This window comes from Propithecus coquereli, unplaced genomic scaffold (assembly GCF_000956105.1).
Source record: "Propithecus coquereli isolate 6110/MARCELLA unplaced genomic scaffold, Pcoq_1.0 Scaffold946, whole genome shotgun sequence".
Lineage (NCBI taxonomy): Eukaryota > Metazoa > Chordata > Mammalia > Primates > Indriidae > Propithecus > Propithecus coquereli.
Window position 1 is genome coordinate 382,569 of NW_012155796.1, and position 27,864 is coordinate 410,432.

The 27,864-nt window shown below is 51.5% G+C and overlaps 1 protein-coding gene across 1 annotated transcript in view; it reads left to right on the forward strand.

The window, feature by feature from the left end:
* The window catches only part of TOM1L2 (target of myb1-like 2 (chicken)), a 53,475-nt gene that overhangs the window by 14,622 nt on the left and 10,989 nt on the right, over nucleotides 1-27,864 (forward strand). Inside the window, exons 4-11 of the mRNA XM_012664987.1 lie at nucleotides 5,810-5,944; nucleotides 7,453-7,611; nucleotides 10,609-10,725; nucleotides 18,847-18,980; nucleotides 22,075-22,123; nucleotides 22,578-22,701; nucleotides 24,338-24,455; nucleotides 25,652-25,727. Coding sequence (XP_012520441.1) covers nucleotides 5,810-5,944; nucleotides 7,453-7,611; nucleotides 10,609-10,725; nucleotides 18,847-18,980; nucleotides 22,075-22,123; nucleotides 22,578-22,701; nucleotides 24,338-24,455; nucleotides 25,652-25,727 — 912 coding nt within the window. The remainder of the gene's footprint in view (nucleotides 1-5,809; nucleotides 5,945-7,452; nucleotides 7,612-10,608; nucleotides 10,726-18,846; nucleotides 18,981-22,074; nucleotides 22,124-22,577; nucleotides 22,702-24,337; nucleotides 24,456-25,651; nucleotides 25,728-27,864) is intronic.

A 27,864-nucleotide genomic window follows, 5' to 3' on the forward strand; every position in this document is an offset into this window, starting at 1 on the left:
AAAGCTCCCATGCCTCAGGATGGTCACTTGCCTAACCTCTCACAGCACAGGTGAGTTTTTCCTGTTCTTCAGCCACGTTGGGCTCCTACAACAGTGCTCTGTTGCCTGTTGTGGCTGGTTCTGCTGTTTGTGGGTGTCATGAGAGTTGTTGCCTGTGATTGCAGGTCTTTCGCTCCCTTTGCTCCCTCTGCTGTGCCAGGTCCCATCACGGGAACGTGCTGCAGTTTATCCCTCCAACTGTTGATGCGCACTTGGTGTTTGCAGTTTGGGGTACTATGAAAAATGCTGCTACAAGCATCTAGCACATCTTTTGGAAAGCATTTGTATTCATTTTTATCAGGTGTGTATTAAGTTGAGTATGCGCCATCTTTGTTGGCCAAAAATGGTCAAATATTAGCCATTTCCTATGTTTCAGCCTAACACCTAGGAGCCAGGTTGTGGGGTGGTGGGGAATGCCAATGCTCGATTCAGTTCCCCAGTGGTCTCTCCCAGCAGTGTACAGGAGTTGTAGTTGCCTCACATCCTTACCAACATGCCCTATTTTCTGTCTTCTTCATTATAGCCCATCTGATGAGTATGGAATGATATTGCATTGGGTCAACCTTTTTTTTAACCCCTTTGAGAAAAAAAATCTTATTTGCATGTTGAATATACTTCCAAAAACTGTACAAGCTCCCCAGAGAGTCTGATAATTTCCTCTGGGAGAGAAAGTACTGTCCCCACCATGAAACAAGAATAGGGTAGTTGAGGGGTGACAGAGCCCTCACTTTCTTGACAGCCTGTGAGTAGGTAGCAGGCTATCACATAAATACAGCTAGACTGGGCTGGGTGTGGTGGCTCACACCTGTAATCTCAGCACTTTGGGAGGCTGAGGCGGGAGGATTGCTTGAGGCTAGGAGTTTGATACCAGCCTGGGCCACATAGTGTGACCCCATCTCTATAAAAAAATAAGAAAAAATTAGCCAGGCATGGTAGCCTGAGCCTGTAGTTCCAACTAGTTGGAAGCAGCTGAGCCAGAGGATCACTTGAGCCCAGGAGTTCAAGGGTACAGTGAGCTATGATCATGCCACTGCCTTCCAGCCTGGGCAGCAGAGCGAGACTGTCTTAAATGAATGGATGAATGATTGAAAAAAATATGGCTAGACTGAAAAGAGTTTCAGCTAAATATGTGGGTGCCAGAGCAGTGACAGAGTCTTCCTCACCATCCTTGGTATCAGGATGCTGTTGGTGCTCTTCCAAGCCCCGCTGCCTGGGAAGTGGGGCTGGGTCAGTCCTAGCCCTGCCTTCAGGGAGCTAGCAGTTTAACAGGAGAAACTAAGGTTTGCAAGTGACAGAGGGCCAGGGCCTAGCCAGGAAGGACTTGAACCAGCTTTTTATTGTTTCGGGGTGGGATGCAACTCTAAACTTTCCATTCCAGGGAAGTAGATTGACCATATTGGCACTTAAAAATCTTTCAAGGTGAAGGGGCTGCCCACGTGGGCCCCAACAGCCCCTTGTGCCCATGGAGCATGGTTGGGGCTCCTGGCAGAGGTGGAACCGATGGCTGTGATCACCCACCACTGTCCTGGGCACACTGCCCCTTTGGCTGCCCCTAAGGATGGAAGCAGGGCTGCAGCATGTTGAGGGGCAGGAGGGAGGTTGGGCTCCAGACCACCTTTCCTAAAGTCTCCCTGGGCCTGTAGGCAGATGAGTGGTAGAGCTGGTCCTGGCACGTCTGCCTGCCCCCAGCCCGCCTCCCTGAGTCCCTTCCTCGAGTGCTGATCACAGGCATGGCTAGCTTAGGATTGGCTACCGAAGTGGCATTTCCAGTGGCCCATGTTTGCCTTCAGCAGCCCCCTGGGCCAACTGTAAAGAGAACCCAGCTTATGTCCAGCCCTCCCTCCCCCTGCCACATTCCATCACTCTCCACTTGGAGGCTTTCCGTGCCTTCCGGCTGCCCTCCAGCCATCTGTAGGTACCCCAGCTCCCCCCCAAAATTCAATGCTTCAGGATAATGTGCTCCAAAGGGCCCTGCCCATCAGAATGCACAAAGAAGACTGCCTTCTGCTTTCCCTGAGACCCAGCCCAGTAGGTGAACCACACAGCAGCATGGTTCTGGGACTGTTTACCAGACTTGGGTTTGAGGCCCCAGTCAGGTGAGAGGCCCCACAGGCATCTGCCCTCTGAGGGAGCCGGTCTCCCTGGCAGGGTGGGTGGGAGCAGAGCAGCCTGGTTAGCAGCTCTCCAGCGCTTGCTCCCAGCCCCTGGACTACCAAAGGCACCACTTCCGGCAGCATCCAACTTTCAACCTGTTTTCACCCAGTCCCTCAGCTGCTCTTTTGGCTTGCCTTCCTTTTTGTTTGCTCATGTTAGGTCACATTTGTTGAGAAGATAAAAAGGATACTCCTGCTCTATGTCATCCCTCAGCTTTTCCCTTGAACTTGTTTTCAGGAACAGAAATGGTGTCATGCTGGTAGAGTAACCTCAGAGTGGTCATGCCTTCCCTGTTCCCCTCCCCAAGCCCCAGCAATAGAGTCTAAAAACACTGTTTCCACTGAAGAAAGTAAGCTGACGGGTGGGGCAGGAGGGCCGGGAGGAGCTGGAGGTGTGTTCTGTGAAGGTGGCAGAGACCTGGTGGCTGGGCTCTGGCCAGATTCTGTGTGGACAGTGGCTCTGCAGGAACCCTGTCACTGGGAACAGGAAGCTGGGCCTGGAAACATAAGCAGAAAATGACAGCAGCCTCCTTTTATGCAAAGGCGTAACAGAACTCAGAGTTTAAATCAGCAATTGTTTATTGATCTGAAATTTGCTGATTCAAAACTTTGTCAAACTTTGGGGGATACAGAAACGAATAGGCTACGGTTTACGTTTGTGTAAGGTTTCAGTCTGGGGTTTGCTATATAATCCAAAGGAATGAAGGAGATAAAAACGTGAATTGATCTCTTCTTTTTTTGCTCCTCAATAGACCTTCCTCTGGGTCTTTCAACCCCCTAATCCTGTAGCCACAGGCAGGAAAAGAGGGAATTATATAAAGAGCGTGGCTTCCAGGGAGGTGGCCACTCGGCCATTAACTGTCTAGCTCCTGTGACAGTCCTCAGAGGGTGCCCGTGCTGCCACATCACTTTGCTTTCTGAGAAGGTGGCTCTTGGGGTGGGCAGCCTGCCCCGCCCACCTGCTGCTCCTGGGCTTCAGGTTAGGGACCCTGAGGCTCGCTGCATCTCCCCTGGGAAGCGTCCTCAGCTGGGTCAGCCTTCCAGGGGCCCTCCTGCATCACTGTCATCTCAGTCTATTGACAGCCTAAATGGCCATCTTTCCTCTGTTCTCCGAAGTAGGAAAATAGGATGCTTAGTAGCCGTGAGAACAGAATTCAGTTTAACCTGACAAATATTGATGGACTGCCTTCTCTGGGCAAGGGCAAGAGATTCGATATGTGCCTTCAGTAGGTGTCTGACCTGTTGGGGAGGGAGACAGGAGGCACATCCCAAGAAGATGCTAGGGACACATGGCATCTCTGGGTTTCTCCCATCTCTGCATTTTCACATATGACTGTTCCTTTAAAGCCCCACCCCCACACCCCATTTGTTCCTCTGTTGGCGTCAGAATCGTGTTCGCTGGAGATTGCTGTCGTGAACATATGCTCTGTTAGCAGCCATCTCACCCAGACTGCACAGGGGTCCCAGACAGGGGTTGGAATCATGGCAGTTGGGAAAGGGGTGCATTAGCCAAGACCACTTGGTTGCAAATAACAGATGCCAACTCCAGCTTGCATAGGCAAAGAGGAGAGTTTGTCATAAGGCAGGGCCTCCCGGAAGCCCAGATCACCCAGACTAGGGGTGTGACTGGGCCTGGGAAGGGACAGAAGGGATCAAGAAGGCCCTCCAAATCCTCTTCTGCATGTCTGCGTCTCTGAACATACCAGCTGCTCCTTTTCCAGAACATAGGCTGTCTGTGCTCCCCATCCTGGGCTGGCACATGCCTGCCTCCCAGGGCCCACAGCTGTAGAGGATAGTTCTGTCTACCCTCTCCTGGGACCGAGCTCCCGGGAGGAGGAGCATCTGATTGGCCCAACTTGGAATATGCATTCCCCACTCCCCCAGGTGCAGGCACAGATGCTGGGGCTACCTGTGTGAACATGGGGGCAGCAGAGTGCCTTAGAAGAACAGGCCCCAAGAAAGTATCCTCTGACTGGAGAGAACGACCATAGTTCTTTCATCGTCATTCCCATTATCTCAAATTTGACTTGGGTAAAGCAAGATGAATTGAAAGAGATCCCTGGAGCTGTTTGTGCTCCCGTGCAGAGGCATGAAGTGGCACCAGAAAGAACTGCCATGCGTTCTTCCCCAGCCTCCCCGGTGGGCTGTGAGGCTGGTCTTTAGACTCTAAAGTCAGGACCCTAAACTAAAATGCTGGAGCAGCTGGAGGCAGCCAGGGCAGCTGGCAGGGGCGGGGCTGCGGGGCACTCCCTGGGGAGCCTGCGGGCAGCTGGGCCTTCCAGACAGCCCTCTGCTGCACCTTCTTCGCCCTCCTCAGAATCCAGAAGGAAGTGTTGGCCAGGATGGGCTGTCCTGATCCAAGAGTGTTAAATCCCTGAGCGTGCAAATTAACAGAGTGCATCAAGGAGAAAGCCAGGCTGACAGCACTGTTTGTAGTAAGTGGATGCATCGGTTGTAATTAAGAAGGCTTTTTGGAAACTGACCTTTTAACTTCACGTGGGTCTGTTGGTTAGCGATAGAGTTTCTGTGGCTGCCTCAGGATTGGTTGGAGCACATTGCTGGAGCCAGGGAGGCAGTTAAATGCTGTGACCACGACAGACTCGGCAATGGAGCTCGGGCACGAGAGGCTGTGCCGCCTCCGCTGGGTATGTATGGTGACCGGGACAGCACGGGAAGGGCTGGGTCCCATTTCTGGGGAGCCCTTTGGATATGCTTCTTTTTATAATACATTCTGTAATTTCCAAAAAGCAGAATATTAAAAAAAAATTTTTTTAAGAGTTTCACGAGTCAACGAAAATGATAATCTTTTTGAATTTTTACTCTTTCCTGTCTCTATTGTGTTTTTGTTTAGGAGAATCTAGTGGTCATGCTGTCCATTGGATTTGTTTGATTTGGGCACATGTATGTTGACATTGTTGGCAGCACGACAACATGGAAGAAGCTTGGGGCAGGGACCCCCCGCTGGGGGTCAGCTCCCCGGCCACGGAACTGCAGTCATCTCACCTGCCATTGATGGGGCTGGGCTAGGCAATCTTGGCTTTAGTGGTCTCTGATCTACTGAGAAAACCTGGAGTTAGCTTTTATTTCATATCACACATCAATTTCTCCTCTCCTTTCTGCTCAATTTGCCTACGGTTCCCAATTCCACTGATGGAAGCTCTCAGGGCAGAGTGTGATAATGACCGTGCACACAGCGGCTCCTGCACAGAGGGTGGGCGTCCTACCACGAGGTGACGAGGCTGTGCCTTCCACTCCCTTAAGCTCAACAGCCCCAGCAATTGATTTCCTTGTGATTAGGGAAATGCCTGCTTTTTAGGATGCGCCACAGTGCTTAGGTGTTATTTCTCTGTCTCTTCTCCAAGGAAATACATGCTGAATTAAGTTTTGTGTTTTTGTTCACGCTCAGCAGCACCATTGAAAGCCAGGATTTCACCAGCTGTGTCGTGGCAGCAATTGCAGGAGGAGAGGAACAGAATAAGTTCTGCCAGTGCAATTTGCATTCGCGCGTAGGAGAGCATTGGTCCCTGGGAGAGGACGTGGGCTGCTTTGGATTTTCAGGCAGTGTGACAGCCCTTGGAGAGAAATGCTTCCTAACAGGCCTTCTTCTGTCCTCCCAGGCCTGGGCTGATGCCTTTCGAAGCAGTCCTGACCTCACTGGGGTTGTGCACATATACGAGGAGCTGAAGAGGAAAGGGGTTGAATTCCCCATGGCAGACTTGGACGCCCTGTCTCCTATACACACTCCACAGCGGGTAAGCTTCCAGCTGGTACTTTCTAGGGAGACCTACTGCAGAACAGGCGAGCCAGGCCGCTGCCACCACCCTTCTGCTGCTCCCTTTGAATTATTCAGCCTGTCATCATGCTTTCTTAAAGCTCGAGGGCATTCCTTTTTAATAACAAGGGGAATACAGGAGTGAGACAGCTGGTTGACTGGTGATTAAGTGGCGGCAGTGTGTCCCCCCACCCCCACTTTCCCCTGTTTCTACCCTGACTGGGGAAGAACATAATAGCGGGATCAGTTCAGAGTTTTCACGGAAATGGCTGCTTGGGCGGAGCCGTCCTGTGGGGGTCATTAGCACCTGCTTTTCAGAGGCCCATACAATCAGGTTTGGGAATCCTGTCTTCATTCCCCTAGAATTCCCCACCAGAACACCTCAGAGCAATGTAGAGGGGTTGACAACACTAACGGGGCAAAGAGCAGCTTTCTGGTTTTTCAATGGGGTGCAAGTCAAATGGATCTAAAATTTATTTTGAGCTATGAGCATTCAGCATCAATCCACACATCCTTGGATTCCATCAGCCTTGGGATTCAAAGCCCAGGAAAGGCCCATTTAGTGGCATCTGCTGAAGCTCTTGCAGTGCCAACAGTAACTCAAGGGCTGTGGATGGCGCAGCTCTGTGCTTCAGGATTAAAAGCTTGTGGGCCGTGCCATTCACAGTGTTGCTGGGAAACTAGTGGCTGGGAATCAGCTCCATTCCCAGCCTGGGGGGAGAAGCAGGAAAGCTCCAAGATGTGGAAGAGGCACCTCGTCCCAGTACCCTTCATTGCCAGCCCCCACTGCCCATCTCTGAAATGTGGGCCTCAAGAAGGACCACGTGTCTGTACATGTCTCTTGTGGGGACACGTGAGTCAATGTTCTAGAGGTTATCTGAGATGCCAAAGGGAAAGCACAAGGAGTTGCACTTTACAAAGCATTATTCTCATCATGATCCTTCCAAACCATGTACTATGCTTTGTGAAATAAACATAACCTGTTTTATTCTTCTAATAATGACACAGAGCGGTGTTGCTGTTCCTATAATTACAAAGAACATTTGGTAAATTGCATAATAACTATTTATATTAGTCTACTTGTAAAGGCCAAAATGTAATTTTATGGTACCAAATAAGGATTCATGATTAGCAAAACCTAATAACAGCCCTCCCTTCACTCGGATCCTGAGGTGGTCTTAACAGTGGGAACCATGACCAGAGCACTCACAGAGCGCTCTTGGCCTGGCCTGCTGGAGTTGCTTTGGTTGTCTGCCACACACCTGTTGTGAGGTAAGTAGACGGAAGAGCCGTTGGTAGCCTCACTTCCCAGATGGAGAGACTGGGCTCAGCGGGGCTCCGTGAGCCTCCCCAAGGCAGTAGCAGGGCTGGGCCTCCACCATCTCCCCAGGCAGCTCTGACGGGAAGTGCTGCACAGGGTGGGGTAGGTGCCAGGCCCAGCTTGCAGGCAGCTCAGGTGAACAGAGGACTTTGTTGTTGCTGTGCCAGAGCGTCCCTGAAGTGGATCCAGCCGTGACCATGCCCAGGTCCCAGTCACAGCAGAAGACAAGTGCCGGCTCCTATTCCTCGCAGCCTCCTGCTCCCTACTCCGCTCCGCAGGCCCCGGCTCTCAGCGTGACTGGCCCCATCACGGCCAATTCAGAACAGGTACTTGCATGCTTCCCGGCCATAGGCAAGTCAGCTGACCATCCTCATTCATCTTCCCAGGAGATGCAGATGGAGGCCTTCCCAAGGCAGGCACTGTGCTAGGTGTTGGGGACACAGAGATGGAAGGGCCCAGTCCCTGGGGGAGACAGATGCCAAGATAGTCACAACCGAGTGTGGTCATGCTATGGTGGGGAGCAGAGCCGAGCGCTCAGTGTCGCGAGCCCTGGGTTGAGCAATGCCTGGGACGGCACCCAGGGAGCTGACACGCCGAGGGTCCTGAAACAGGTGAGGCCTCACGCACGGCAGCGGCATGGGCACGGCAGAGGCGCAGGGCTCTCTCAGGGAGAAGCAGGTGGCTTGACTGGAGAGCAGGTGTATACGGAGGGCCGAGGTCAGTTAGGAAATAGTGGCAGAAAGTGAGGCCAAAAGCATAGGAGTGCACTGAGTTGCGAACAGGCTTGTCTGTCATGCAGAGGCTTAGATTTGTCCTGTAAGAAATGTCAGCTGTCAGAGGCCAGGGACCCAATCGGCGAAGCACCTGTGGAGGCAGAGGCTAAACTCAGGGAGGCCTTCCTGAAGCGCACTTCCACTTTCGTTCCAAACGTTGCCCACCTGCCCTCGATTCCTTCCTGATAAGCTAATGCAGTTTTAACCCCAAACTGGGTTTTTCAGATGGACTGTGGACACTGTTCTTTAGATGAACCTATAGAATTCCCTTTAGTTAAAATTTGAGAATTGGTCAGACTTGAAAAAAACTCTATCCAATGCTTATATTTTCAAAATCCTTATTTACTATTTGTGACAATGGCACGATTATAGAAGCTCATGCGATTGTATGTGGCTGATGGCAGTGTTGTGTCAGGGCTGCGTCCTTTTCCCCTCTCTGCTAGTGGTGTGGGCAGAAGTGAACTCGAAGTTGCACAGGCCTGGCCATGAGCCCCGACCCTGCTACTAACTGTGAGGCTTCGGTTGGGGCGTTTAACCTCAGTGTCCTGTCAATGAACAGGTGATCCTTCCCTCCTACCCCACAGGGCAGCCATAGGCTTGACAGGCAGATAGGAGGGGTCCTCGTGCTAGCCACCCAAGCGCTGTGTGTGCTTCTGGGGGAGGAGGTCCAAACCCACAGCTGACACGTGGGGTTTGCGCTGTGGCCTGGTTCACTGATCTCTTCCCTTCCTCGTTACCCACAACGGCCAAAAAGGGGAACTATGGGGAAGAAGGTCTTTTAGGGGCTGCACTGTTCCCTTTCTGCTCTGAGGGAAGGCAGAAAGTGTTCAAAGTTGGACAGTTGCTGGGCAGCGGGTGCTCGGGAATGGCCCTCCCAGTGGCCAGAACGGTCGAGAGGAGAATGTGGAATGGGTGAGGAGATGCAGTGGTGCAGGATGCCCTTGTTCCCAGGGGAGGATGGAAGCAGAGGCAGACAGGTAGGCACGCAGCCTGGCCAAGCAGCCCTAAGGCTTTAGAGCCCACGTGGTCACTAGCTGTAGCATTCCTGGGCCTCCCTAGCCAGAAACTTCTTTTTATCCAAGACTTTGGAGGAGACCCCTGGGCCATCCACCAGGCAGAGCCTCTTGGGACCTAGACCATCTCCCTGGCTGACTGATTGAGGTCCCTGTGCTGAGGGTACAGAACTGAACCCAGCAGAGTTCCTGCCCTGACGAGCTCCAGGTCTGTTGAGGGAGCCCACCAGCACAGGACAGGCGGCTGTGGCTGCTGCAGCGTAAGGCCGTACATTGCGTGGGGGCCGGAGGGAGGAGGTGGGAGTGGTCACATCGACCTCAGGATGGCTGGGGAGAGTCAGAGAAGGCTTCACTGAGGAGAAGATGTGCTGCTTTAGCTGGAGCACAGTGCAGGAAGAGTGACATCACAATTCTGTTCTCTGGACGTTGGAGCAGGAACAAGGCCGTACATGTATAGTAGAGGGCAGACGTGTGTGCCAGGCCCTGTGTGGGCATTCACAGCAGCCCTGTGAGGTATGGTTTATTGCCACCTTTCCACAGGTGAGGAAACTGCAGCTCAGAGAGAGATCCAGGTTCATCTCTGGATGCAGCTGCTACTATAGAGGCCCCAGAGAGCCTCAGGGTGCTCGATGAGTCTTCTCAGGGCTCTTCCAGTGTCATGGGGCAGTTCTTGACACCTGCCCAGCATGTATTGGTCTCCCATCATTGAGTGATAGGACAAATGGGCATTGCTATGCAGATTCTTCTTGGTGCCTCACTGTGTGCAAGGCAGGTCCCTGTGGTTTCTGCGGATGCCTCAGGGGGTTTGCGAGAGTGGAGGAGCTGATCTGAACCACCAGGCTGGAGACCGAGTGGAGAAGGTATCCCTGATGCAGGAGGGGAGGCTCAGGCCTTGGCCCAGCTCCTGGCTTTGAGGAGCACCAGTGGATGGGCAGGTGGGGTATTTTTCAAGGGGTCATGTTACCAGGTAGGGAGCTGGGTAGAGATGGGGTCTCTGCTGTGGTCTTCTCTTGCTCTCCCTCTCTCATTCTTGCCATATCAGAAAAGTACTGTTGACATTGGCCAGCCTCTTAGAGGATCATAGTATTTGGATGATAAAATTCCTAGGGGCAGAGTCTGTAACTCTGAGGTTTGTAGAATAGGATCTCAGCCCTAAGGGATCTCAGCCATGCTGCCCTCCCACACTTGGATTTTAAAAAGCAGGAACGGAGGCCCCGAGAGGTTAAGTTCCTGCTCAAGGTGCTGTGGTGGGGGGCCAAGATGGAGCTCCGACTCGGTGCGCTGCTGACCTGGCGTCTTTGCTGCACAGTGCCGCCTCAGTGTCACGGGCAGAGAGGCACCATGACAGACTTGTGGCCACTGGCCTGGCAGACAGGCTGGAGAGAGATAAGGCGGGCTGTATAGTGCACACTCAGAAGGGTGGCCTAGATTTCCCAGTGAGGGGACTGTCACCAGCCTGGGGAGCAAGCTGGTTCTGATATTCTAGGTGCAGGCTGACTGACTTTCCTTCCTGCTTTCCTTTCCCGGGCCCCAACAGATTGCCAGGCTGCGGAGTGAACTGGACGTTGTTCGAGGAAACACTAAGGTCATGTCTGAGATGTTAACAGAAATGGTCCCCGGACAGGAGGACTCGTCTGATCTGGAGTTGCTGCAGGTGAGGAGAGACTCATCTTCGGAAGTGCAGGGCCTGGAGGCAGGCCCCACTCGGGGACACAGTGTGAGGAAGGATGGGCCCAGTGGCCTTGTTATAGACAGGGCCTGAGTCCATGTGGGCCCACACTCAGCCTCATGTTGCCTAGGGACAGGTAGAAGCCGTTATCCCCATCACTCTCAGAGGCAGTGACCTGGAGGGTGGAGAAAGTGTACTGTGAACGCAGGTGGCCAATCTTTTCGCTGTGGGGTGAGGTGCTTGAGTGCATAGGTCAGGAGCCAGACTGGCTCGGCGACCTGGTGCGAGTGTGGTTACTTGGCGTGAGTGCCTTGTGACGTGCCTGCTGCTGCTGCTATTTTGTCCAGCTCTTGTCAGTGCTGGCCCCGAGTGCTACACCTCCCCCCTTTCTCCTGGCACACACTTGCTGCCTGTGAAGGCCCTGCCCTGTGGAGTACACATGCCTGGAGTGGCTCGGCCTGTCCCAAGCTGCGTCTTGTAGTGCCTCCTTCCTACTCCTGTGGGGCTGAGGGTGGGTGGAGACCCGCTCTGGTGCCTGTGAGCTGTGGGCCCTGCTCTGGAGGACCTCGGCTTTATGCGGGAGACAGACTGGGAAACAGCTCATCTCCATGTCACTGCCTCAGGCTGCTCCTGAAGCCGAGATGAGCACCCTTGGCCCAGCCCCAGTGAGGAGCGCCAAGTGGGCTCTCCCTCGCTCCCAGACCTCACTCCTGACACCTGCATAAGACTGGGCTTGCCTCAGCTCAGCAGGTCCGGCTGAACATGCGCCACACTCCATGGGCCCCAGCCTCCCTTCAGTGCATTGTCATTGGCCTCCGTTCCCAGCTGCGGGAGGGCTCTGCCAGGCATTAGCCAGATGCACAGGAATCTGAGGTCAGTCCAGAAACTGAGAGGGCCTCTTGAGGCAGCTTTGTGCTGTGTCAGCGTCGGAATTCCTGCTGACAGGGGGGTTTGCTCTGGACAGAGCTGAGCTCCTGGCAGCAGGGGATGTGTTGAACAAAGCCAAGATGCTTCCAGACAGCCAGAGCAGACCCAGACAGCAGGAATACTCCACCAGCACGTGCGTGTTTGTGTTGTGTGTGTGTGTGTGTGTGTGTGTGTGTGTGTGTGTGACTGCGAGGTTTTTTTTTTTTTTGGTTTTTTTTTTTTTTTTTTTTTTTTTAAAGAAGCCCATCAGCCAAGACAAACAGAACCTAATCTCCTGGCGTCAGCTCTTAGTTTTCAAAAATAGGTTGCTTCCCATGACGTTTTCCTTCCCTCTGTTTTGTTCCAACTCTAAGCCTACCAGCCCTCACTGCTATCTTATAAATCAAACAGAAAAAGAATGATTCTGGGTCCCCGCAGAAGGCTGTCCTTCTAGCACAGGAGATTCAGAGGCTGGGTAGCACTGTGAACAGCTGTGCACAGACACAGCTCTCCTGGCTGGTGGCTGCACACTTCAGCCATCCCTGACGTCTTCCCTCCTCTTCTTCTCCTGGCGGTTAGAAGCCAGCGGGCAGGGTCTGAGCCACACTGAACAGTGAGCCTTATGCATGGGAAAATGCCACCGCCTGCTTAGAAAGTGCTGGGATCAGAATTCTTCCCCAGGCCCCTCCGTCAAGCTGGAGGGCAGCCAGAGTGCTCAGGGCAGAAGCAGTCCAGAGCTCAGAGTGCTGGCCAGGGCCATGGAAAGAAACACATTTGTCACCAACTCAAATGTCTCCGCCAACAGACACTGCTCCCGACTTGAGTATAATAAATTGCTGGGTAGGAGGCGGAGAGAAGGGGAAGAGAGGTAATTGGTGGTGTCAGGCCTGGATGCACCGGTGTAGCTGATCATAATTGCAGGCAGGGTATATCCCAGTTGCCTCTGCGTGTCACAAAACTCTCTCAGGTGTAGCTCCCACAGCACAGCCAGCGCAGCAGGGAAGCTTGCTGGTGTGAACACTTTGCCTGCAGACTCGCAGGTAGGTGGCTGATCTTTGAGGAGAGGCTGAGGCCACTCTAGGACCCTGCGCTGTCAGCTGAGCTGGAGCCCCTGAGGGAAAGGGAGGCTGGATACCTGGAGTGAACACAGCAACTCCTCCTCTCAGGCTCTGTGTCAAATCCTTCACTCTGGGAGTTGAGAGAGACCTCTTTCTAGGCAGCTGGTCCAGCTCCACACCTGTGCTCAGATTTCCTCTACAGCATCTTATCCAGCGCCCGCCTGATCTTTCTCCATATCCCCAAGGACAGGCTGTTCACAGCAGCCCAAGGAGGTACTTCTGTTTCAAACAGACATCTCAGATTTTGGGAAGCCACACAGGAGGGTAGACAGAGCACAGGCTTATGAATCACTGGGTTCCTGTCCTTGCCTTCCCACTGATGAGCTGGGTGACACCAGGCAAGTTCCCAGCAGTCTCTGAGCCTCCCTCTTGCTCAGTCGACTGGAGCGATTACTCTCACCGTGGCAGTGCCTTGCACAGGGCTGGGCACGAGCAAGGCCTCACAAATTGCAGCTTCGTGACTATCCTTGCAAAGCCCTTTCACACATTGAGCTAAATTCTGTCTCCCTGTAACTTTGACCGTGGTCTGTCTTCTTAGACAACAGAACTAATTCCTCTTTCACATGGGTAGGTCCTTAAATATTTGAAGATTGCCATGAGCCCTGCCCACTGCCCAATCTCTACATGGAACAAATGTGGCTGTTGGCAGCCCACCATGTAGACGAAGAGGCAATTCTTCGTAAGAGGTGGACATTGTAAAATGGTGAGCTTCCATCAACTGTAAAAACACTGCTCCATCTCCTTGTGTGGCTGTTAAGCCATTTCTTCCTCATCCTGTGATGGACACTTGGGTGTGGACCTGAAATCCAAGACCCCACATCATCCCTGCTAAAGTACATGCCCTTAGCTGCTGAAAGCCTGAGTCCAGCTTTCTGGAACTTAGAGATCCTGGTTCTGCCATCCAGTGCCTTCTGTCTCTCCTAATTTAGCCTTTCAAGCTTTGTCTTCAATTAATAACTTTTAATTAACCTAATGATGCCAAAAATGTATGTGCTTTTCTTTTCTTTTCCTTTTTTTTTGAGATAGGGTCTCACTGCGGCCTCAAATAAGCAATCCTCCTTCCTCAGCTTCCTGAGTAGCTGGGACGACAGTGTGCCTGGCTAATTTTTCTGGGTTTTTTTTAGGTAGAGACAGGGTCTTTCTGTGTTGCTCAGGCTGGTCTCAAACTCCTGGCCTCAAGTGATCCTCTCACTTTGGCCTCCCAAAGTACTAGGATCATAGGCATGAGCCACCACGCTTGGCCAAAATGTATGTTCTTATACAGCCATCCATCAGATATTGTAATAAAACAAGCCCTCCTCCATGCTGTGTCTTCAAGTAACAGATGGTATATCCCCTCTTACTTCTTGGATCTTATTTCAACAAAGACAAAATGGTCAAGGCCGTTTTCTCTAGAGAAATATAGTTTTATTTTACATGTTTAGCTTCATTATTCCCCCTTTCTCATCAACAAAGACTTCTCCCTCCCTTCTTTACAGCAACAGAAAACAGATCTTCAGGACCTTATCCCATGTTCCTTCAAACTTGCAGAAGGCTCAGAGAAAACCTGTAAAGATGATTAAAAGACTGTTTTGTGAGGTGGGATGAGAATGTCCCTTGAAGAAAAGATAAAGGCATTGGGATTAATTAGACAGAAAAGAGAGGATATTGAATAAGGTGTTCTGGTAGACAGAGGCTTTTGTACAAGTGACCAGCTGTTCTCCCCTCTGCTGAGAACCAGAGATAGGGGGAGGCCAAAGCTGAAATCTTCAACATTTAGGAAATTCCTGTCCCCACTTTTGTACTGTGGGAAAGGTGACCCAGGCAATCCATAGGCTTTCAGGTGTTTTAAGCCCAGAAGAGAGTTGCTCTGTCTGGGTGGTTTGGAGGTGGACGAGGCCGAGGAAGGTTGCTCAGCTGAGCCTGCTGCGGGTCTGGCTGTGAAGACTGCACGGAGGCTGTGTGGACGGCCAGCTGTCACTGTGGTGGCAGGAATCTCAATGTCTGGCCCTCCTCTCACCTCCTGTCTCTTTTATTCTTTTTTGAGACTGTAAGTTAAAAGGCTGAAGCCAAGAGCTGGTAAAGCTGTCTCTGTGCAGAGACCTGGAGACCCCTGATGCAGAAGCCCCATCCCTGATGCAGGATCTTGAGGCCTGTCTTTGGGCATAGCTCTGTGGAAAGCCATCAGGATGCTCCTGCAGGGTTGGGGCATGGAAGGCTCTGCCTGTGGGGCTGGGGACTGTCCCACCCGGCACCCCAGCAGAAAGGCAGTGGGAAGACAGGCAGCAAATGCAAGGAAAAGCAGATGTTTCTGGTGCTCAGAGTTGATGAGATCACTGCTTCCTATGCCCTTGGGTCTCATTCTGCCTCCAAGCCCAGATCACATCCGCTAATACTTTCTAGATATTTTTTGAAAGTAACAGAATCCTTTCCACTACAAATAAAACTCTACAGTGAATGGCGATGGTTTAAAAGAGATAAGAGCAGAGCTGCCCTGGCTCCCTCTGGGGGCAGAGGGACCTGACCCCGTGCCATGGAGGCTGCGGAGGAGGCTCTGCTAGCAGTCTGCGGAAATTCGTCACCCACCCCCTCACTTTGCACAGGGAGAAGCAGGCCCCGAGAGTGGTGGAGACTTGCAGAGCGTATCCAGCCATGGGCCACTGGCTCCTCAGCAGCCAGCTGGGGCCTGTGCGCTGTGGGGAGACGGAGGTCAGCCCCTCTCTCTCCCACTCGGTGCTTCCTGTGCTGGATATTTTCAAACATACAGCAAAGTAGAAAGAATTTTACAGTGGATATTGCATATTTACCACCTAGATTCTACCATTAATGTTTTATAGAGTGAGACCTGTCTCAATAAAAAAATAATAAAAGTTAACCTAAATCCATGCTCCCTTGTCAGCCCTAAGTAGATGCTCACTGTGCTTTAATGATGTGTGAGAAATACTATGATTATTTTACGTCATTCACTTCAGTCCTGGCTGTTGGGATCCTTCACATGATCTAACGTGATCGCTTCTTTCATTAAGTTTGCATATTTTTATTTTGTTTTAATGTTGAGGGCCTGGCCTACCTTTTAGTGTCACTCGTGGGTACCCTTCATTTCTGTAATTAGGGTTTCCACTGTGTTGTTGGTTTTCCTGTGCACTGTCATTGCCCAGTGACTGGGTTTGACTTGCAGCAGTCCACTGCGCCTGTGGCAGTTACTGTGTGGCAATCTGTCACTGACGGAGGCCCGGCCAGGCTTCGAGGCCCAGGCCAGTTCTTGAGTGCCCCTCTCCTGGCTGGCTGTGGGATGTGAGCTACTTGAAGTAGAATAGAAGGGGCATTTTGTACTTTACTCTTCACTGGATATCAGTGTCCTCTGCGATTAATTTCCAGTGTTCACCTCTTGTTGTCAACCCCAGCACTCGCCTGTGTGTTTGTAAATGCTTACTGCTGCTTCAGTGAGGCCGGGGGTGAGTCCTAGAGAGGGAAAACTGATTCCATATGAATAAGAATTCCCCATTCTCTGAAGGAAGGGTACTGGGAAGAAGGCTGCATTTATGTGGGTAACAGAGAGGACAGTGATGGGGAGCTGATGGTTTGGAGAGATCAAGGGTCAAGGTGCCTTAGGGTCAAGGTTCCCATGGCCAGCTGAGTGGAAACCCCAGCTTGACTGCCTTGGACACCTCCTTCCACCTCCAGCCCCAGCCACCTTCTCCCCGCTGTCCCTTTCTGCATCTCTCTGCTGGTGGGAATGTTACCTGGCTGGGCTGCTATGACCTGAGCTAGTTCCTGGGAGCCATTGTCACCTAAAGCACCTCATTGTTGGGGATGGGGAGAGAGAGAGAGATTGAGATTGTGTCGGGTGATTTGCTCAAAGCCTCCTACTCCTAGGGATAACCCTGCCTTCTCCAAAACCTAGGATTGCAGTCTTAGGAAAACCAAGAATGGGAGTCTGTTCAGAGAGAAATCTGTAGGTCCAGACACTAGGCTTGCTTCCCCATTGACCAAGAGAGACTCACAGCCCCATTCTGGCTGTGCAGAGGACTAGAGCCAGGTAGAACCAAGACAAAGGGCAGCGTTGCCATGGCCGGATAGACAGGGCCCACCAAGGTAAGCCAGAGTCTCCAAAGGAAGCATTTTTCTTAAGGTGAACTCTAGACTTTTGTGTATCCAGCTGCCTAAATCTAGGTCTCCTCTGTCCTGACAAATACAGCTGTCTTCACCCTCAGGGAGGAAGCCCTTGGGTCCTGAGCAGCCGTGGGAAGAGAGACAGCAGAAGCAGACTGTGTAGTCCGTGAGGGCTGATCTGCTCTGTGATGAGCAGGTGTGTCAAGGTGCCTACCTTGCTGCTACCTGCAGTATCAGGCCTGGGACACACAGGGCCCTTCGGCAGTGTATGTGAGGGAACACTACCTGACACCTTGGGCTGTGTGTGCATGGAAGGAATGCACTTGCCTTCGTGAATTAATTCTCTCCAGAGCCCTTGGGGAGTGCCTCCTGAGTGTCGGCTGCAGTACTAGGGGAGCAGGGAAGAGAGGCCTTCTCTTTCCTCGAGCAGCTTCAGTCTACAGGGAAAGGCAGATAAGGAGCCACCCCCACGTGTGAGTGCTGTGTCTCGGGGTGCAGGGAGTATGTGGAAGGGGCGCCTTTGATTCCCTACTTTGCTTGTTTGACCACCTTGGTGTTGTGATTCAACAGATGATTGCTGAGCTTGTTCACTGCGTGTGGCTTAGCGCAGGACTTAAGGGCATCTGTGGGTGGGTAGATAGATGACAACAGCCCCTTCAAGGAGTTTATGTCCTGGTAGGAGGGAAAACCTTTGAGTCAAGCTAGCCAGATTATGAGACAAGATGCAGAGCTAAACAGAGATTGCCTGTCTCTGCTATGAATAGATCAGTTATTTCTACCAGAAATTATTTCAAAATGAGGTGGTTTTACAGCCAAACTATGAGAAGGAGGGACTTCTCCTTCATGCCTCGTCTCCTTACCTCATGGGCTCATCTGTTCCCTCCAGTGCCCAGGAGGGTGAGTATAGCATCTCATCTCTGCTTTAACCCTGTATGGCCCATGGGGGCCTGGAGCTTTGGTCACAGGCAGTTCCTGTGGTCACGGATGCTGAGGGGCCAGCCTGGCAGGGTTGCCAGCTCCCTCCTCTGTAGTGTCCTCAATCTGGTGTACAAGATGGCAAGGAGCCTGGCAGGTATTTGAGGGAGTTCCACAAGCAAGTTTAAACAAGAGCACTGGTGGGGCTGCCGTTCTAGAGCAGGAAAGGCTCGTGGAAGCCAGGCCATAGTGTGCTAAAGCTCTGTCTTCAGGGGTACATTTCTTCCCAGGGTAGAGAGGGTTCCAGTGGTGACTGGGAATGTGTGAGTGTCATCTTTGGCCTGCCAGGTGGCTGTGTGGGAGCTTGCTGAGCTTCTGAGACCTCAGCAGGGTGGCAGACAAGCCACCAAAATATACTTTATACAGTCATAAAATACACTCATGCTGTTGCTGGAAATAAACTGATATTATCTTTTTGGAGGCCTTTTACTATTACCAATCAATATTCTAAGTGACCATACCTTTTCATCCAGAAATTCTACTTCTAAGGAACCTGTGCTATGGAAGTGCTGGCCCAAGTGTGTAAGCATGTATGTGTACAAATGTTCATGGCTGCATTATTTGGGTTGGCCAAAAAAAGACCACAGAGTAAATGCCCAGCAACAATGGAAGAATGGTGAGACACATTATGATACACACACAAAGGAATGGGGCAATCTGTACAAAGTGATGGGAAGAGGTATCTGGAATATTTTATTGAAGAGAAAAAGCAAACTACAGAGAATCACATTTTAAAATTTTAAATGATTTATGTAAACATGTGCTATATACATACAACAGTGTGGCTCTGTGGACGTTTGTCTGTCTATCGAAAGAGTACTCGTTTCCTCTGGGGCGGGAGGGGCAGACGGTGCGGCAGGACCTTCTATTTGGTATTCTACACACGTCTGGTATTATGAAGATGCATATACTCCTTTTGTGACTTTTAAGAATCAATACAAATTTTTTTCAAAGGCAATAGAATGTGACAAAAAGCATACCCAGCAGGCTATCCAGAGGCATGTGTGTTCCCTAGGAGCTGAACAGGACCTGCCGGGCCATGCAGCAGCGCATCGTGGAGCTCATCTCCCGCGTGTCCAACGAGGAGGTCACAGAGGAGTTGCTGCACGTCAACGATGACCTCAACAACGTCTTCCTCCGATATGAGAGGTAGGAGCCAGATTCCTTTTTTTCATTGTTGCCATAATGGGGGATTTCTTTCATAAACAAAAGAGAGAGAGAGAGAGAGAGATTAGAGTTGGAAAATACTCATCAGAGATGCTAATTTGTTCCTGGCTGACAGGGAAAATGCTGCTTGTTCTCCTGGGAGCAGAGAGCAGAAGCAGCAGGAAGTTGACGCGCAGAATCAGGCTCTGCCCTCTGTGAGCCTCAGGCTGCCCTGCCTCTCCCCACCACCCTGGCCGGGGGAGGAGTAGGACTGGGGGCGTCTGGGCCCCAGAGCTTCTGCACCTGCTCCTTTGATGATCCTTTGAATTTGAAAAGGATTAAAGGGGAAAAAATCTCTACTAAGAAAAAGGATCTCCCCTTTCCCATCTTTAAAAAAAGAAAAAAGCTTTTCCTTTTGCAAATGTCAGTGTCATCTAGAGTGTTGAGGGGAAGCAGGCAGGGTGTAAGTGCCAGAATGCTGCTGCTTAGGGCAGCACGCACACATGCATTTCAGTTCTTTCTGCAGCCAAATCATTTGGGGGGTTCAGGTAACAAACTTGCAATTTTTTTTTCCATTTCCAAAGCCAAATTCCAAAATGTCTTATTTAGACCTAGTTTTAAATAGGAAGTATAATGGCAAACACAGTTCCCATCTCATCACCCTGATGGGTACATCTTGGGCTTTCTTGAATGACCCAGTGTCAGGACCAGAAAGGACCTTGACCAGCCCGACCTTCTCCCCTTAAAGCTGAGGGCCGAGAGGGTGGGACAGTGGCCGGAGTCTCTTGCAGACTAGAGGTCCTGGCCCCCTCTGCCAGCAGCTGACTCAAGCTTGCAGTGCGGATTAGTCAGGAGGACAAGGATCTGGCATCAGTTAGAGTCAGTGGGATGGATATTTGCATTCGCACTGCCCTTTGGGGTCTTAAGGGTGACTCTGTTGTTGTTTCATAACCCGGGCTTTGTCTCAGCTTTTGACCATGGAAGTAGAGCTGGGTCAAATGGGAACTGCCTGTGCCCATCTGACAAGTGAGGAAACCTCTGCAGTGAGAGTGTGGGACCCCAGGAGCCCTCGGGTGTCAGTTGGAGAATAGGAGTGATCTGAGGGGCCTCGACTGCTACCCCGAAGCCCCTTTGTCTTGCCATGTGGTTCCAATTTTTCCATGTTAAGTAGCTTGGGGTTTAACCTGTTAAACCCATTTAAGTCCCTGCTAGAATAGGATAACAGGAGCTAGCTAATGTGGGCATTTTCACCCACGAGTCTGCCAGTCCTAGCATTACAAAGAATTCAGAGGCAAAGCCTAGGGTCCGTGTCCCATAGGGACTATCCTGGTTAGAGTGCCTTTGATAAGACTAATTCTTCCTCTGAGAGAGTGTGGAGAAGGTGCCACAGGATTAAATTTTTTCAGGTGTATTAATATTCCCATTATCCTTATAGACCACTGTTACAAAAAACCACATAAGTCTTTCTTTTTTTTTTTTTTTTCTGTTGAGACAGAGTCTTGCTCTGTTGCCCAGGCTAGAGTGCTGCAGTGTCAGCCTAGCTCATAGCAACACCAAACTCCTGGGCTCAAGCAATCCTCCTGCCTCAGCCTCCCAAGTAGCTGGGACTACAGGCATGCACCACCATGCCCAGCTAAATTTTTCTATTTTTGGTTGCCCGGCTAATTTCTTTCTATTTTTAGTAGAGACAGGGTCTCGCTCTTGCTTAGGCTGGTCTCGAATTCCTGGCCTCAAGCAATCCTCCCATCTCAGCCTCCCAGAGTGCTAGGATTGCAGGCGTGAGCCAACATGCCTGGCCAACATAGTCTTTCCTTTTTTTTGAGACAGAGTCTCACTGTGTTGCCCGGGCTAGAGTGCCGTGGCATCAGCCTAGCTCACAGCAACCTCAAACTCTTGGGCTCAAGCGATCCTCCTGCCTCAGCCTCCCGAGTAGCTGGGACTACAGGCATGCGCCACCATGCCCGGCTAATTTTTTCTATGTATTTTTAGTTGGCAAATAAATTCCTTCCAATTTTTAGTAGAGACAGGGTCTCGCTCTTGCTCAGGCTGGTTCGAACTCCTGAGCTCAAACAATCTGCCCGCCTCGGCCTCCCAGAGAGCTAGGATTACAGGCGTGAGCCACCGCGCCCGGCCCGACATAGTCTTTCTTAAAGCCACAGTGGACACTCACTGCCTAACCAGATTGCTCCTCCTGGGGATCCCTTGTCACCAGATGTTGGCCCCAGCAAGTTGAGAGACAAATGTGGAGCAGTGTACCTCACTGAAGCCCAGTTTCTTCGGCTCCAGATGGAAAAGTCTCTTGGCTACCTCTTTGCCCATGGTGTTTTAGAGCTTCGAAATATGATGCAGAACATGGTGTGTTCTCCCCTAGCCCCACACACACCTCATAACTGCTCTTCCGTTCCCCACCTGGTGTGAGGATGACTTGGGTATGTGAGAGGGGAGGCCTTCCACAGCTGTTCAAACTCAAGTCCTGTCTGTACCATCACTGGGTGCAGAGGAGACCCCCTGGCAGACCTGCCTTGCCCTGCCCTGCCAGCAGCCCCTCCATGGTTGGCCCAGACCTCCCCACAGCTACTGGCCATTTTACCAGGCCATCTTCCTCTTCTTGGTACCTGCCCCATGCACACCCTACTCCCTTTCCCCCAGAGGTTGAATTGGAGGCATTTTAGCAACACTAGCAAATTGCTCCCCAGTACAGCTCTGTGAAATAGGGAGGGGTCTACGGTTATTGCCTGGACACTTGAGACGCCCGAGGTAAAGCGGCTGACCCACACTCCCTCCAGGGGCGAGAGGAGCACCCTGGATCCGGGTGTGTGAAGCGACCCTGGGGTGCTCATAGGCACCTCCTCGATGGGCCAGCCACCACCCTTCCCTGATGCTGACTCAGGGTGCCGTGTGACAGGCTGATCCTCTCCGGGGGGAGCCCCACGCAGAGGAGAGTGTGGCAAAGTTGTGTGTGTCTGGGTCTATTCCCCCAGCCCTTAAATGGGATTAGCTGGTCTTGGTCCCAGGGACTCTGCACGGAACCAGTGAGCACCCACTGGCCTGTCCCGGCATCCTCTCTCCTCACTTCTGCTTTCTCTTTCTTTGGCAGGTTTGAACGGTACAGGTCGGGCCGATCAGTTCAAAATGCCAGTAATGGGGTAAGTATTCCTTTAGAATTCTCTCATCTCCTGAGGCTGGGCCCACCCCTCCACGTTCTAGAGGCTGGGGAGACCAGCTTTGGGTTGGCCTTGCCTCTAGTTTTTCTCACTGGGGTTAAAATATTTAGGTAACTGAAGAGCAAGCTCTGGTTGATGGGGTGTTGGGAAAGAGCTAGCAGGCATCCCTGATGGGAAGGTGACAAGGAAGCTCCCAAGGACAGTCACTGTCCTGGTGACTCAGTGCTGCCTCCTTCAAGTGGGGACAGGGAGGAGGCTCACTGACAGCAGGGGCACACCACGGACCCTGAAGGCAGGTGAGAGAAAGGGCGTTGCTTCTGGACTGGTGCAGCCCAACGCTTTTCTTCTCAGACCCCTGCACAGTTGCCTGCTGGCTTTCAGCTTGGAGCCCGACACAAGGGCTCTGGGGCTCACTGCCAGTCTCGTGTTCTGACAGGTACTGAATGAAGTGACTGAAGACAACTTAATAGACCTGGGGCCAGGGTCTCCAGCTGTGGTGAGCCCGATGGTGGGGAACACAGCACCCCCATCTTCCCTCTCCTCCCAGCTTGCAGGCTTGGGTGAGTATCGCGTAGCGGCGTGAAGGGCTCCCTACCACTGGCTTCCTTTCTAGGCCACTTCTCTCTCTTCTTGGAAGGCCCAAAGAGAGCCTTTTGGGGAATCCATGTGAAAGTGTATTCCTGAGTCCTGGCCAATTGTACCACCTTCAATTTGTAATTTCTTTCCTAAATTTGGTGTTTAAACCTGTATTGAGAAGCAGGGGTGGAGGAAGTTCCAAGGAATTGGAAGTTGTTTGCTCTCTAAAGAAAGGTAGTCTATTGTGTTTTATCTGGAACATTCCCTGTGGTTGAAGTGATTTCCTTTTCAATGTTAACTAGGTCAAGGATGGCAAATAGGTTTCATTCAGCTCATTGGCTGCTTGGAACACAGGTTTGAGGAAGATGCCACAGCTACATCAGGGCTTAGAAGAGTCTGTGATTGATTGGCAATGTCTGCAGTGGGCTTGGAAATAGGAAGTGGTGGCATTGACCCTTCTGTTCTCCTTGAACTATACCATCAGCTAAAGTGTTCCATTGTCTGGAACTTAAACAAAAGAAATTCACCACTTTTCTGCAGTGCATTCAGTTTGAAAGTGTGTATATGACTCTAGGTGCTTCAGTTATGCTGGATGATACCAATTTATAATAAAATTATAGTAGTAAAATAATTAATAAGCATGGCTCTCAAAATTCGTTCCTCTGCCTTGTTCTTTTCTTTTCCCTTTTTCTCAATATTTCTCTGTCTACCTTCATTTCCTTTGAATTGAAGTTAGCTTTTATTTAATGGCCTGTCTGTTGCTGTAATTCTAGCTTCTCAGTATCACGTGTATCTGTAGCCACTATTTCTCTGTTGGAACAGATTTCTCTGCCTTCAGTCTATCCAGCTTATATGCTCACCAGATTTAATACAAAGACTTCAAATTAGATCCTGCTACCTCCCTTCTTAAAAAATGTGTAGCATTCCACCATCCACTGCTTTACTTAGCCTTGGAGGCTTCATCAGCCACCTCCTCCTCTCCTGTGAGCACTGTTCACACACCCTGACCTTCCAGACCTGTGCCTTTGTTCCTGCCTTTTCCCCTTCTCCCCAGCATGCTCTCAGTCATCCTCGAAGACTCACTGTGCTGGTTTTATGTCTTTCCCCATGTCTCAAGCCCAGCACTGCTGTTATCTGTCTGTCTCCTGCCTACTCAGGGAGATTCTTAAGGCCAAGGACATGTCAGATTCAATTTTATCCACTTGAATTCTAGCTCTGAGCATGGTGGGTGCCTAAGAAATATTTACTACATGAACAAATTACCCAGGTCCTTGGACACTGTGGTTGAGTTAATGAGGGGCCCACCTTAGAAGGGCATTATGGAAAATATGCAGGTGCACTGGCCCGGGTCCTAGCCTTCTCACCATCAGCAATCTCCTTTTCATTGTGATGACTCTTTCCTCTCCTTGAGTAGCTTGGCAGGCAGTGGCTATTCTGTCCCCCATCTGGGCCCTGCTCTGGCTGTTCCTGCATGTGGTGCATTGGGAGTGCCTAGGAAAGTCCTGCCCCCACCCCATAGGACCTGAACCTGCCCAGCTGGTATCCTAGCTTGGGGGCCCTCCATCAAATCCACAATCCACATTTGGTTCTCATCTGCCCCTGTTTGTTTTGTTGCCACAGACTTGGGGACAGAGAGCGTCAGTGGCACCCTCAGTTCACTCCAGCGGTGTAATCCCCATGATGGCTTTGACATGTTTGCCCAGACAAGAGGGAACTCTTTGGCTGAGCAGCGCAAGACGTAAGTGGGGCCCCTTCCCCACTTTAGAGATTGAGGAGATTGACCCAGGTTTGATCACAGGCCAGTACAAGAAGGCCTTTGATTTACCAGGTCCAGGACTGCCAGGAACTGTGAAGTACAGCTGTGAGGGCTTGGCTTTAGATGCAGGTGTTGAATGAACGCCAAGCCCCCCCCCCCACACATACACATACACACCCACTCTCTCTCTCCCCCTCCCTCTGCCCTTGAGATTGCAGTGCGATTTCTATCAGTGTTACAGGAGGTGACTCTTCTCTTCCCTTTCCTCCCCATGCTACTGCTGCAGACTCCAGCTTGCCCAGCCCCTCATCCACAGGAGGAGCTCAGAAGCAGGAGGGTGCAGCAAGGCAGGGACCGAACTGGGTTCCCAGCAGCAAGATTTTCCTGCCTAAAAAAGTGGTCAGGGCAGAGGCTTCTCTCACAGCAGCTCTGGCAAGGATGAACCATATGGAACTAGGGGAGTTGATTCCAAAGTAGACAACCCCCGGCATCTCAGGGAGGCACTGTACATGCTTTGCACTTTCTGTTCAGCTTAGAGGTGGGTGAGCAACACTTTTCCCCACCTTTCCCACGAACCCAGCATCTTGGTGCATACAGCTCCCTGAGTCCTGCTCAGGACTCAACATGATGACCAGAAGCCTACGGCCCCACGCACTCTTCACCAGCAGAAGTGGTTTGTAAAATGGATGCAGCTGTTTTACAGGGTCAGGGAGTGGAGGGAGACACCCCCCAAAATCAGTGACCATGCTGGTCCCAGAGACTACCTTCCTTGTCAAATGCTGCTGAGGCTGCTGCTTATAAAATAAGAATTAGTTACTTTGCTTTTGTCTAGCTGTCCTTCTGAGGGGTTTCAGGGCACTTTTGACATCCTGTCATTGAGCTTCAGAGATACCCCAGTATTGTTACTCAAGAGAGGGACGTTGAGGTGCATAATATCCCAGATCCCAGAGGAGATGAGTGGCTGAACCTGAGCTGGGACCTAGGTCTCCTAGCTTCAGCTGCAGGGAGACAGGCAGCATGAGCCCTTAGCCTTTGCCCAATGCCAAGGTCACAGGAAACGGTTTTCCAAGGACATCTGAGGAAGGTGCCATGGGATAGAAAGTGATTATAGGCCACTGCCCTGGCCCCCCATGAGCGCTGGGGGACAACTCACTCTGCTTGTACTGCTTTGTCCCCAGGGTGACCTATGAGGATCCCCAGGCCGCTGGAGGACTCGCTTCTGCACTAGACAGTCGAAAACAGAGCTCGGAAGGGGTAGGTCTTTAACCCTGTTTTTCTGCCTGGAGGCTTCTGGAGGGAAAGCTGGCAATGTGGCAAAGCTAGCTGGGTAATTGGGCAGCAGCTGGCTTACAGAGAGGGCAGGGACACACTGAGGAGAGACCCGTGGAGCCCCTGTGTGCTACCAGGCAGTGCCTCATTGAGTCTTCACCCCCCCCATGAGGTCACCCCCCCATGCAAGCTTTCTCATGATACACAAGAGGAAACAGGCTCGGGGAGGTGGGAGATGGGCTGAGGGGCACTCAGAGAGTAGACGGCAAGGGGGGGATACCATCCTAGGAGTATCCAACTCCAGAACCCCTTCTCTTCCTACCACAGGGCCCCAAGCTCTCAGGACACAGGTCTCCGTGGTCACCTGTTACAGTGCCCTGGGGGTGGGCAATGCTCTGACAAAACCATGACCTGCACAAGAAGGACAGTGCTGACCTGAGCCACATCTCTGGTGGTCATTTGTCACTGGCCCAGCAGAGCAGTACCAAGCCCATTAGAAGGCACTTGAGGGTCAGGGTTTGTTTGGGGAGCTGGAGCAGCTGGGTGGTGTCTGGGTAGTGTTCTGGGAAGCTCCATATCTAGATATGGAGCAAAGCCAAGGGGGAGGCACTTTGAAGTGGAGGATTGTACCTGCTTGAGCCCAAACACAGCCATGGTTTCTACAAGATTTCAGATTGCTGAAGGGGAAAGGAGTTATGTCTTAATGCTTTTCATGAGATTTTTCTCTTCTTTGTCTAACTAAGAAATGTGTGTGGAAGCAGGTCTGCTTGCAGGGCAGGGTGGAAAAGGGCCCTTGGAACAGCTGCCCACAACAAATGGAACTCCTGTCAGGTCCCCAGCTGTGCTAGAGAAGGGCAGTGCTCATCTGTCCCCTGGACAGGAAGGTTTGCAAAGGGGTGTTTGCTTCCCGAATACCAGTTTTTACCCTCCTGCAGCCCTTGTCCAAGTCGGCCCAGGCAGGCAGCAGTTCCTACCTGGCTCCCCCGCTGCTGCTGAGCCCCTCCTGCCGTTAAGGAGCAGGGTCGGGGTGGGGATGGAGCTCGCCCTTGCTTCGGCCCAGCCAACTTGATCTGAGGGCATCCGTCCCACTGTACTGGCCACCAGGGGGCACAGAAGAGCCATCCAGCTGCCTTGGGTTCTCAGCACCCTACTTTTCCAAAGAAGGGGTGGGCAGTGCCACTGGGATGCCCCAAATTATGCAGTTGTCAAGGTTCTGCTTCTCCAATTATGAGAATGTCCTCCCACCTACCCCTAGGGGAGCATTAGAGAGCTGCACTGGGGGTCTGCCAGTACATGGCCTGGTGAGGCCATCCACTCCTCCTGGCTGACCCTGGCAAGGTCTGGAAACAGCCCTGTCCCCCAGCCAGGCTGATCTTGTTTGCTCCCCCCTCTGGCTCCAGGGCCTGCCTTGTGCATGCAGGGTGTGTCCTGCTGTACTCCTGTTGTTATCAGTGTCCAGGCTTGGGTCTGAGCCCAGGAGATGTGGATGACTTTCCGCCCTTTACCCTTTGGGTGTGTGGCATGGACTGGCTCCCTATTTTCAAAGGTCTTGATGACTCCAGCAAGTTTTCCACACAGTCGTAGGCAGATTGCTTTTCATGTTTGCTGCTCAATGGGGCGATGCCATGGCTAAAGCCTCAGCGATGTGGGGTGGCAGGGCACTCGCTGGCCGTGGGTGGCAGTGTGTGGCCATGTGTGTACACACATATTCTTGCCCATGTGCAGCACTTCAGTTACCTTGTCCCATCCCAAGCCATGCTGACCTAGAAATGAAAATGGGGCCAAGGGAGAAATTAAGAACACAATAAAGAAGGGGAGAAAATTGTGTAGCCACACCTCTATAAATCAAGTCCAACCAAGTTAATCATCTTTACTTTATCATTTAAAAAAAGACAATAAAGAATATAACTAAATTCAGTGTTCAAGTTAAGAGTTTAGAAAAAGAATACATAGCCCACTAGAAAGGAGAAAAAGAAAAAATGCAGGAATAAGTTAGAAAAAAATAGAAATGATTTTGCAAAAGCTGGTGCTTTGGAAAGTTGGCCCCTGCCAATCCTGGTAGCCCTCATCGAGAGAAGCAGCCACAGTCGGCCTTCCATGGCCTCACGGAGATTTGCCAAGG